The sequence below is a fragment of the Ailuropoda melanoleuca genome, chromosome 8, assembly GCF_002007445.2.
Source record: "Ailuropoda melanoleuca isolate Jingjing chromosome 8, ASM200744v2, whole genome shotgun sequence".
Classification (NCBI taxonomy): domain Eukaryota; kingdom Metazoa; phylum Chordata; class Mammalia; order Carnivora; family Ursidae; genus Ailuropoda; species Ailuropoda melanoleuca.
In genome coordinates, this window is record NC_048225.1 from 8,254,843 (window position 1) to 8,267,354 (window position 12,512).

Genomic DNA, 12,512 nt, shown 5'->3' on the forward strand with positions numbered 1-12,512 from the left:
TTAAACATAAAAGGTTATTTTCTCACAGTTCTGGAGGCTGGAAGTTCAAGGTCAAGGTGCCAGCAAGATTGACTTCTGGTGAGAACTCTCAGCTGCCTACTCACTGTGCCCTCACATGGCCTTTCCTCTGCACGTGCAGAGAGAGAGAGAGAGAGATGTCTGATGTCTCACCCTCATCTTAGAGGGACACTAGTCCTATCAGATGGGGAGCCCACCCTTATGACTTCATATATCCTTAATTACCTCCTGAAAGACTCTGTCTAAGTACAGTTGCACTGAGAGTTAGGGCATTCACATGCAGATTGGGGCATGGGGAGGACACACAATTCTGTCCATAATAAGCATATTCCTACTGGCGCAGTAAAGATTTTCTCATAGGAGGAAACATTATTTTCATTGTGATGGTTATTCTAAAAAGCACAAAATCAGAAGAAGAGATTCAAGACAATAAATACATGGTCTAAAAAGTCATTACAATTAACTAGACATAAGTATTGTCTATTACCACTCTTGAAAAAACTGGTAAGGTTTGCTTCCTTGGGATATTAATCATCCATCTGTGTATTAAAATAACATTATTTAGTCCACTGTAGAGTGCCGAGCGTGCCGTTTGAATATTTTCACCCTACCTTGTTCCAAAAAGACTTCTTTAATCCTTTCAGTGATTGCAAGAATCCTAAAACAAAACAAAACAAAACAAAACAAAAAAAACACAACCCACCTACCATCCTGTTCCCTATGAACTGGTTGTCACAATAAAATGTGTTCCTCCCCTCCCCATACCAAGCTCACAGTAAGTTGTTGCTGTAATCCAGGTTGGGCGTGAAATTTGTCAGGGAGAATGTGTTACGCTTGGTCTGGCATAGCATGATCCTGCCATTTAAAAAGTCACAGCTAATAAGAGGCAGAGACTGAGAAGGAACAGCACACCTAGTTATCATGTTAGTACCTCATTTCCAGTGCAATATCTTTAAATAAGGCTTTGCCCTAATAATTGAAATTATTTCACACAAGAGGAGCAGCCTAATAAATTTAGGAACGAGAATTTGAAGTTCAGCTTTATCATTTGGTTGAAAAGCTGATGATAGGGGTAAGAGGAACGCATGAAATATACCTTACTAGGAAGTTTACATTTTACATTGTGACATGAGGACTTTAAAAATTAATCTAAATGACTAATGCTTGAAAGGGAAAAAAAGTTGTTTAGCCTCAAAAGTGGCCCAGGAAATAAGCACGAGGAATGATGATGTAAGAAAAGCCTTTTCTTTATCATCCTCAAGATCGTTTGCCGTGTACTTTTTTTATGTTTTTACCATCCGTGTGATACCACCACTTGGCTATTGCTACTTTATTCGTTAACTCACGCAGCATATCTAATGATGTTAATGTTGGAATGTACTGAACATAAAGTATATTCTAAATATATTCAAAGTATATTCAAGTATAAGATACATTTCTAACATATTGTTGAAAACCGTCAACCAAAAATTTTAATGGAGAACCATTAGATAATATCTGAGAACAGAACTATCATTTGCAGGCTAATTCCTGTGTTAGATCCCTGTGATCTTTTCACGACTTTAGAAGGAAGGAGAATGCGGAATTAACATTACTGAGTGAAGGACCTTTCACGTTACCTTTTACAGTCCTAACTTCACTGTGAAATAGGCATCGTGCCTTTTTCTAGGTAAAGAAAATAGGACTCAGAGAGGTTAGGTAGTTCACACAGTTAGTGAGGGATGGAGCCTGGAATCACACCCAGGTCTCTGGAGGAGAGAAGCTAAAATCATACCAATATCGTTCCCTTTTGTTTGAATTTAAAACTCACCACCTTGTGTCCCTTCAAGTGATTATAGCAAGGAAAAAATGGACCATTCCTCTGCCTTTTAGACACTGGTATGTTCTCTTAAATGTTTGGCAGTGTCCATTATGTTCAAAAGATATCTAATTATTCTGCTAGATTTAAAGAGATGGGAAAGAAGGATTATCCAGTAGTTTCATCTTTAAAATCAATCCTTGCCCTCCCAAAAACATCAAACTGAATCCTTGCCAGTTGTCCTAAAGAAAGATTCTCTGTTATATGATTTTTTATTATATTTTTAAAGATTTATTTTTTTTTTTTTTTTTTTAAATTTTATTTTTTTTTTTTTTTTTTTTTTAAATTTTATTTTTTTTTTTTTTTTATTTTTACTTATGTGACAGAGAGACAGCCAGCGAGAGAGGGAACACAGCAGGGGAGAGGGAGAGGAAGAAGCAGGCTCCCAGCCGAGGAGCCTGACGTGGGACTCGATCCCGGAACGCCGGGATCACGCCCTGAGCTGAAGGCGGTCGCTTTAACGACTGCGCCACCCAGGCGCCCCTAAAGATTTATTTTTTTGAGAGAGAGAGAACAGGAGTGGAGGGAGAGGCAGAGGGGAAGCAGACTCCGTGCTGAACACCTGACTTGGGACTCGATTCCATGACTCTGAGATCATAACCTGAGCCAAAACCAAGAGTCAGATGCTCAACCAACTGAGCCACCCAGGCGCCCCATATGATTTTTTAAAAGAGGAGTTTGTAATGTTTGTTTACTTAGCATTCTTAACAAACGGGACATAAAAATGGGCTTAAAACCATCTGGAGCTTTCTCCAGTAGGTTGACTTCAGAACATAAGTTGCTCAGCAATGAGCATCTCGCTCTCCGCTGGGCCAACAGGCTGTGTTCAGTTTCTGCATCTCCTGGGAAGGAGGACACTCCTGTCACCTCCAAGTAGCTGCCGCTTCTGTTGTCTTCCTGTGCATACATACCCTTGTCAAGAAATACACACCATCTCACCCCACCAGAAAAACAAAGTGCAGTACACTTGTGTTCTGGGTAAGTTGTGTGTGTGTGTGTGTCTATGTGTGTGTACCCCCGGTTCAGTTCTGAGCTCCGACACACAGGAACTTTTTTATTCTTTATCTTCCCATGATGACATATTTAAGGATATAGACAATATATGTTGAATTAAAAAACAGCGTTCTGGGGCGCCTGGGTGGTGCAGTCATTAAGCGTCTGCCTTCAGCTCAGGGCGTGATCCCGGAGTCCTGGGATCGAGCCCCACATCAGGCTCCTCTGCTGGGAGCCTGTTTCTTCCTCTCCCACTCCCCCTGCTTGTGTTCCCTCTCTCGCTGGCTGTCTCTCTCTGTCAAATTAATAAATAAAATATTAAAAAAAAACCAGCATTCTTAGGTTCTTTACAGAGATCAGCTTTCTTGTCGTCTGTGTGAAAGTTAGGCGTGTCACTGTGGAGCAGGAGTGAAACTGAGACTGCCTCACATCAGTACCTGTACCATATATATACTTTATTGAATTTTTTCTGGGGTTCCAACAAATTACCACTTATTCTTTAATTGTACCAGGAAGAGTTATTTTATTCCAACCAATTGTGTATTTGTGTGGAAAGTATTAATGTTCCCAAACTGTTCTTGCCATGTTTCCAGGCGCAAACGGTGGGGCTCCCGGTGACCATGCATTCACCAAACATGCGGCTGATGCGGTCTGCCCTCCTCCCACAGGCGTCCAACGTGGAGGCCTTTTCATTCCCAGCATCCGGCTGCCAGGCGGAAGCCGCATTTATGGAAGAAGAGTGTGTCGACACGCCAAAGGTACGGACGTGTTTGAAAGATTCTGAGCTTGCTGGCTGGCCGGGCCCTCACTTCGGTCCACAAGTGTTGTACTTTGGCTTTGTTGACCTTTGTCATTTCCTCAAGTCACTCAGGAGTGTTGTTTTTGTGCAGAAGACCTGAGAAAAATATCCAGGCTAAACTTGGCTCTCATCATCATCTTATCGTTATGGCTGTTGTGTAACTCGTCAAACCTTAGATGTACTTTCTGAATCCTCCTTTCCCTTTCCTTAACCAGTCCCTTCCTTCTTCAGGTTTCTAGATCCCTCATAGGTGTGGGATTTAAAAAAAAAAAAAAAGTAGAAGTAATTCTGAAAACAAAAATGTGATTTTTGTGCTGAGTTGGGCTTTGTATGTTATTGTTGCCTTTTTTCTGCACATTTGTTGCAGCTACAAAGTGATGAGCCATCTTTATTGGTTCAGCTTTTTGGGATTTTTTTAAGATTTTATTTATTTGAGAGAGAGAAAGCACACACAGGCAGGGGGAGGGCCAGAGGGAGAAGTGGGCTCCCTGCTGAGCAGGAAGCCTGGATCATGACCTGAGCTGAAGGCAGATGCTTAACCTGCTGAGCCACCCAGGCGCCCCAGTTCAGTATTTTTGTTTTGGTTTTTTTTTGCTCCAGTTTGTGTATACATAAAGGACATAAGTTTATCCTTGTGTACTGCATGAACTTGGCTTTTAATACATAGAAGATGACAGCCTTTCTCATTTAAGGGATGCTTATTAATCCATGTTTTATCTACTTAGCATCAAGTGGTGTCCAAAGGCTTGTATTAATGGGCAGACCTTGGAGTGCGTTCAGAATAGACTCTGTTCTTCACCAGCTGTGTGAACTTGGGTGAGGTGACTGCTTCGAACCTCTGTGTTCTGTAAAAAGAGAACGGCCAACTCTGTGAGGCTCTTGGGAGGACTAACTGAGATAACGTGTGTGAGGTTCTCGGCATACTATAAACACTCGTTGGTTTCCTGTCTTTTTAGCCTCTTTAGGTAATAAAAGGATAACTCAGAAATTAATTTGGCCTCCAAGTTCATAGTCTAGCAGAGGAGACATGATGGGTAACTAGAGACGGCGCGCCAGGGGGTGAATGAGTGATGAAGTATCGTCAGTCCCTGAGGAGATGCAGCTCCAAGTGCTGCGAGCCTGGAAGGGAGCAGGGGAGGCTGCCGGTTGGCTCAGGGAGCTCCGGGTTAACTGTCAGACCTGGGGACTGAGGGGCGGGCAGAAGGGGGGGATGGCGTTTTGGTGGAGGGGAAAGTCTGAGCAAGCAAACATCAGGGAAACTCAGGTCCATCCAAGAGCAGTAGCTCAGTGTGTGTGTGAGGAAAAGGGCAGACGAAGGGGAATTGTGTGAAGTAAAGATGAATAGCTTCACTTTGAACGGCAAGCCCAAGAACGTGGGCTTTTTCTCTGGGCTGCGGTCCTCAGTGGAAGACTGCATTCCAGTATCATCAAGGGAGGGTTTCACAGGCACTTCTTCAGTGTAGCAGGAAACCAGGGAAGGTCTTTGGTGTCAAGGAAGCCCTCAAATCCATGTTGTGCTTCAGAAATTAGCCTGGAAGTTCCGTAGGCTGCACTGGATGGGGACAGAGACAGTGGGAGCCCAGGGCAGTGTGTCCAGAGCGGAGGTGGCAAGGCCCTGCGCGAGGTCAGCACTCAGGAAACTGCAGAGGAGGGGATGAGAGAAATGAGATTGTGCAGCTAAAATGGATAGAATATTAGGGTCCAGAGAAATGAAGTCCAAACTCACACCAGTATTTTAAGCCTAGGTGATTGGGAGGGTAAGTGCCATTTTCAGAAATGGAGCTCTGGAGGTAGAGCTGATTCAGAGGTTGGGTGATGTGTTTAGCTAAACCGTAGGCAAGGCAGCCTGAGGCCAGGCTGCTCGAGCAGGTGTTAGGCTGAGTTGCTGACGGTGAGGAGTTGGTGTCCGTGCCCCTGAAGACGAGGCCACTTCCTGTGGACGGTCTGTTCTCCGCCTGTGGTTGCCTGTAGATGTTCAGTCACCTCATCGACTTCTACAGTCCACCTAGAAATGTAGCTATAAATTGGGACAACAGAATTCATTTATTTTTAAGATCTAATTCCCTTGAAAAAATTAGAATGCATTCTGCTGAAAGCTTATCTGGGAGGGCATCGGGCCTGAAACACAGATTGGGCACTGTCTGCTGTATTATATAGGGCAAGCTATTTTTAAAGCTTGTGATTGTTACCGTAACTAGGAAACAGACAGGAAATGAATGATTTTTGTGAAAGATAAAGGCAGTAGCTAGATGGGGCATTTGCATTTGTAGGAAGAGCAGGGCCGCGCTGGAACCGGCCACCCACACTGGCGGCGCCATGCTGGCTCTCAGCCAGGCCACGCACATCCACACATCCACTGGTCTTAGCTGTGGGCCATTTCGTTGATGTCAGGAAACACGCTTGTCCCTCTTCCCTCCCTAGGACCTCCTTTTTGGGGGCCTGTCAATAAGTGCACGCGCACAGAGCTGTCAGAGCTATAGCTCGGTTCATATCGCTTCACTCGCATTTACTGGGACACCCACTTTTTGTCTTCCAAAAGATACTTCCTAAATGAATATATTGTTCGTTCATTTCTACTCCCAGTTGGTGGCAGGTATTGTCCATCACACAGATTTTACTGCTCCTTTTCTCCCAGAAGTCTTAACACTGTCAGTAAAATCCGTTAGGGAGTCTGCATTGAAACACTGGTTTGGGGTTCCTCCAAAAACTACCACCTTTCTGAGACAGTCACCCAACTCTGAGCGGAACTGAGACCCCCAGGTGACAGACCACGTGGGGGGGGCAGGTGCACAAACCCTGTAGGGGCAGTCTTTCTCTTTTAAGGGTTTCTTTGAGGATAATCACGTTCTTTCCAGTTTTGTTGAGAAATAATTGGCTGCGTCATCATATAAGTTTAAGGCATACAGTATGATGGTTTGATTGGCGTATATTGTGAAATGAGTACCACGGTAGGTTTAGCTAATATCCATCTCGTGTAGATAGACTAAAAAGAAAAGAAAGAAGAAAGGGAAAAAAAATTTCCTTTTGCTGAGAACTCTTAGGATTTACTGTCTTCAAACTGACCTATCGTATAGCAGTATCAGCTGTAGTCATCATGTCCTACATCACGTCTCTGGTACTTAGCTTATCGATAGCTGGAAGTTTGTGCCTTTTGACCACCTTCTTCCAGTTCCCCCACCCTCCGCCTCTGGTGACCACAAGGCTGATCCGTTTCTGTGAGCATGGCTTTGTTCTTCTGGTTTGTCCAATTCCACATCTAAGTGAGATCATAGAGTATTGTTTTGCCCTGACTTATTTCACCTACTCTAATGCCTTCAAGATCCATCCCTGTTGTTGCAAATGGTAGGATTTCCTTGTTTTTTCACAGCTAAATAATATTCCAGCATGTGTGTATAGCACGACTTGTTTACCCATTCATCTGTTTGTGGACACTTAGGTTGTTTCCATGTCTTGGTTATGGTGAATACTGCTGTGACCACAGCAGTGCAGATCCCTGTCTGAGTTAGTGTTTTCATTTCCTTTGGATATAGGAATAATGCATTTTATACACACACACACACACACCTTAATCACTCTTAACATTGTATTAGAAATTATAATAAAAGGATTTCCCAGGCTCCTTCATAGCTGGGTAGCTGAGCTGGGAAAATAAAAGTGTCCCAGGTCTGTTTCCTCTTAAATAAGGTCTGAGAGGGATATACCTCTAAAGCTTTGTAAAAGGGAGATAACACTTTTACCTCTGAATTTGAATTTTTAATTTATAATTGGAAAAAATAAAACCAGTCAGAATCACACATGGAAAATTCAGAGAGGGATAAAGAAAAAAGTTATTCATAATCCCACCACCCAAAGATAGCCATATTTTGGCATGTTTCCTAAGAGTAGATTATAGATGCATGGGTAGGTGAGGGTAGAGCAGCTCAGTCAGCAGGTAGACTTGTTAAAACAAAATTATATTCTATTATATGTAATTTTGTATCTTGTTTTTACATAAGATAACATCATGAGCATTTTCCCCCTATCATGAAATCTGAAAGCGTAAGTTAACAACAGCCTAATATATTGTATTAGATGTACACTTATTTGATTACTATTTTTGGACATCAGGTACTTAAATTTTTTGGCATCCTTAAATGTGCTTCAGAAGGTGAATGTCCTTGTGTTTAAATCTTTGACTATACCTCTGATTAATTCCTTAGGATTAATTTCTAGAACTGGGATTATCCGGTTCTTTCTTCCTCACCTGGTTATCTGTTTATTGTAATTTTCCTCGAGATGGTAAAAAATATTTTAAACGAAAATGGTGTAGTTTTATTCTCCTGCCTTTAAAATTTGTATTGTTATAAAGCATTCTCTTTGGTCAAGAAATAATAATAAGAGATGCGATATTTTAGTTAATCCTCCCAAAAAAACCACTGTATACATGAGGGGAATTGAGCTTTACAGAAGTCGAACAACTTGCTGAGAAGTGGTGGAGCTGAGGTTTGAGCCCGCATTTCCTCGGTATGTGCCCAGCTTGCCAGGCGCTGAGGATACAGATGAAATAAGCCACTTCTCAGCCTGCAAGTTCACTGGTAGTATTGTGCATGGGTCTGCTCTGTCAGTCTGCTCAGGCCACCGTTACAAAATACCACAGACTGGGAGCTTTTAAGCAACAGAAATATATTTGCTCACGGTTCTGGAAGCTAAAAATTAAAGATTGAGATGAAGGTTCTGACCGATTTTATTTCTGGCGAGGACACCCTTCCTGGCTTGTAGAGGACTACCTTCTCTCTCCCTCCTCCCATGGTGTTTCCTCTGTGCTCACACGGGGAGGGAGAGAGAGCACGAGCAGGGCTATACACTTGGGAGCTTCCTTGTATCTTTTCTCATGAGGACTTTGATGCTACCAGTCAGGGCCCCACCCTTGTGATCCCAGTTTAACTACTCCTCCTTTGAGGCTTCGTCTCCAGATAGTCACCCCGGGGATTAGGGTTTCCGTTTATGAATTTGGTGGTGGAGGAGGTGGGGTGAGAGATGGGGGTTGAGTCACAAACATTCAATCCCTAACAGTCTACCAATCCTTTGTGCTAGAATCTTGTATTTTGTGGTCGACTCAGGTGTTAACTAATAGCAGAGTTTCTCAGAGTTTGACTTCTGAATGTGTATTGCCTATTGCAATGAGGTCTCTTACTAGAAGTGATCGATTGAGGGGCACCTGGGCGGCTCGGTCAGTTGAGTGTCCAACTCCTGATTTCCGCTCAGGTCATGCTCTTAGGGTAGTGAGATCGAGCCCTGTGTTGCCGCCATGCTCAGCAGGGACTCTGCTTGGGATTCTCTGTCCCTCTCTCTGCCCACCCCACCTGCCACCCCACGCTCACACTCTCTCTCTTTAAAAAAAAAAAAAATCGGTTGAACTTTAAGGAAAGACAAAAACAATGTATTGTAAAATGTCCATTTCACCCATGTATCATGAAGCCTTGTAATTTACAGTCAGCCTAGATTATTTCCTAACGTAAAAGACCCTATTTCTAGTAGCTTAGATCACAGAGGTAGATCAGCCCAACATTTCAGTCACAAAATCCTGAGGCTGAATTTGTTCTGTCGAGACCCTGGATAAATTGGCAGGCAAGGGTGTCGTGACTATCACCTATTTCAGGAAATGAACTTAGAGCTGAAGGTGTTCACACTTATTAACTATGTATGAGTGGGGGCCCCCCACGGTGCTTTCTGATTTAATCATCATCAAACAGCATCTGCAAAACCAAAACCAGATCATTGTTTCCCAGGATGAAATTGAATTCAGCAAACGTTTTTAAATGAAAGACATCATTCCTGTTGTAGTCTAGAGAAGGAGATAATTTATAAGCAGAGAACTTAATAAAAGAATGTAAGTTTAGGGGGACTGCAAGTTCTTTTGAGTGCTCCCAAAAAGATGACTGTTCTCTGTTAAGAAAAAAATAACCTGGTTGTAAGGTTATACGGTAAGAAATATCTGATAAAATTTTAACAGGCTGTAGAAGTGTAAAGATGCAGGCACCCAGGTGGCTCAGTCAGTTAAACATCTGCCTTCAGCACAGGTTCTGATCCCAGGGTCCTGAGATCGAGCCCCACGTCAGCTTCTCCATGCTCAATGGGGAGCCTGCTTCTGCCGCTCCACCTGCTTGTGCTCTCTCGCTCTCTCAAGTAAATAAATTACATCTTTTAAAAAAAATTTGTGAAAATGCTTAGTGTAGATATTTACTCAATACCAGTCTTTTCTGTGTTGCTTTATTCATTTCTAAATCATCCTTCGCTATTCTTAGAAAACTGTATTAGTAGGTAGTTAAGGAACCTACAGGTGTGAATCTGAGTTCCCCAAGAGCCGTTCTTTCCTGCAACTACTGAGTGTCCAGACAAGGGACACCTACTTAGGGAAGGGCCAAGGGGAGCATGAGAATCACTGGCCAGATTTCAGAATTTTTGTTTCTGATGCCATGTGGGGAAGATTGGTCTTAGTGTAGTCTTGAAGAAAGCCTTTGCCACTCTTCCTGTTAAATGTGCACTTGTCACTTTAAAACCCTGTCATGCGTTAGCCACCTTATGCAAGTAGTGGCTACAGCCCCAGAACAGTTTCTATGGAATAACCTTCCCCTCCCCCAAGCAAACAAAGCTCTGAGTCACCCACAGTCTCCTTCTCCAAATAAAGGGCCTTGCGGTGCCTTCAGATTGCTTGCCATAAGAGGAAAGTTGTCCCTGTGTCTGGCACTGGGGTGTCCCACGTCACCTCTCATACATGCACTCCTCGTGCTTCCAGAGGAAACAGTTCTGCCCAGTGTATTCCAGGTGAGAGCACCCCCTAACGCCCCACGCCCTGTGACCGCTCCGGAGCAGCTCTTCCCAGGAGAAAATGGATTGGTTTCCACAGGGGAATAGTTACGGTCATGAAGTACATAATCGTCTCCTCGCCGGGAGAACTCGCAACCACAACTCCCCTTTGTCTGCCGGTTCTGCCCGCGCTGGCTGGTTTGTTGGGCAGCTGCAGGGGAGGGCAGCGTTCTCGCTCACTCGGGAGCTGCGCTGAGCTCTCCCTGTGGGATAGGAGCTGTAGATATCGTGTGTATTGCTGGAGGAGAGGTAATTCAGTGCACTGTGCTCATTAACCTCTGCTGGAATTTTGGGGCTGTGAGTCATTTGTTATTCTATAATGGAAGACTTTGGCTGTTTGCCATTGCAATTTTTTTTTTCACTCCTTTTTGCGCTATCAGTCTGTCTTTAAAGAATTCTTTTTTTCCATTCCCCAGGCACAGAGAACCAATTAAAGACTAAATCAAATGGGCAGGTACTTAAATTATGAACATAAAAGTATGTCTAGAACCTTCCAGAATGTTTTGTGGTTGAAAATTAGAAGAATGCTAGTGGCTACTCTTTTTTCTTAGCTATGAGCCATGCAGGTTTTTTTGTTTTTTGTTTTTTTATTTCATCCTCCCCTTCATCGTTTTCCTTATTTAAAAAAATAATTATAATAACTGGTAGGCCTCAGGCTAATATATCCCTATTCATCTGGAAACCACTAAAAAAATTGTTTATTGTAATAATGATGATTCAGAGAAACGTGGGAGGCAGTGCCAGTTTGGGTCATAAAGGGCTTCTGTCTCTGAGGGCTGCAGTTGACTTGCCTTAACTTCTAATCTACATGTTGTCATTAGTAACAAATATGTACATTTTTAGTATTTTACTTAATTTCAAGTTTGCCACAAGTCTTGACATTTTTTCCCTTGTGGGTTGTGTTTTTTTAACATCTCAGCAGAGCAACAACTGATACTTCCCTCTCACACATCCTCTCCCACTGACGTTCAGGTAAATGGCTGTCTTCTGGACCCCGTGCCTCCTGTCCTGGTGAGGAAGGGGTGCCAGTCGTTGCCCAGCAACATGATGGAGACCTCCATCGATGAGGGGCTGGAGACAGAGGGAGAGGCTGAGGAAGATCCCAGTCAGGCCTTCGATGCATTCCAGTCCACGCGCAGCGGGCAGAGACGGCACACTCTGTCAGAAGTGACCAATCAGCTGGTCGTGGTGCCTGGTTCAGGTAGGATACCCAGGAAGCACCGGGTGGAGTGTCCACAACACAAACTCCGAGAAAGTCATGACACCACATCTGATTCCTTTATGGACCACGGTCAGCAGGCTATAGAATTAGGTCTGCTCAGCAGCCACCAAGATTAAAATGAAGTATCTCTGAGCTGGCTCCCTGCTGCCACGATCTGTGTGAGTGCTGTGTGAGCCGTCAGGGACTCTGGCTGCTGTGGAGTGGCAGAGATCTTATGGGCAAAGGTTTTGGGGTGTTTACCCCACTAAATTTATTCAAAGCTGATTAAATTGACATGTAAGAAGTGTCTGGAAAGGTGTTTTGGTTGGAGAGTGGAGATTAAGGATGTCCTAGCTGTGCAAACTCAAGCTGGTTATGCTCTGTATCCCATGTTCAAAGAAGTTGCTGTTTGCTGCTGGTCTTATCTCTTTTGGTTTTTTTGTTTTCTCTTAAAGGGAAAATTTTCTCCATGAGTGACAATCCCTCCCTTGACAGTGTGGACTCTGAGTATGATATGGGGTCTGTTCAGAGGGACCTGAACTTTCTGGAGGACAACCCTTCCCTTAAGGACATCATGTTAGCCAATCAGCCCTCCCCACGCATGACGTCTCCCTTCATCAGCCTGAGACCTGCCAACCCAGCCATGCAGGCTTTGAGCTCCCAGAAGCGAGAGGCCCACAACAGGTCGCCAGTGAGCTTCAGAGAGGGCCGCAGGGCGTCAGATACCTCCCTCACCCAAGGTGACCGGACGCTCTGTTTTGTGGCTCGTAAAACTCTCCTGTTGCAGGACTCGAGGG

General features: G+C 43.8%; 1 protein-coding gene across 2 annotated transcripts in view; it reads left to right on the forward strand.

The window, feature by feature from the left end:
• SIK2 (salt inducible kinase 2) overlaps nucleotides 1–12,512 on the forward strand; it is a 126,472-nt gene that overhangs the window by 110,741 nt on the left and 3,219 nt on the right. The window contains exons 9-11 of one of the 2 annotated variants that reach the window (XM_034665732.1): nucleotides 3,538–3,627; nucleotides 11,487–11,715; nucleotides 12,171–12,455. In XM_034665732.1, coding sequence (XP_034521623.1) covers nucleotides 3,538–3,627; nucleotides 11,487–11,715; nucleotides 12,171–12,455 — 604 coding nt within the window. Of the gene's footprint in view, nucleotides 1–3,462; nucleotides 3,628–11,486; nucleotides 11,716–12,170; nucleotides 12,456–12,512 lie in introns of both variants that reach the window. The other variant, XM_002921099.4, reaches the window with a different exon arrangement.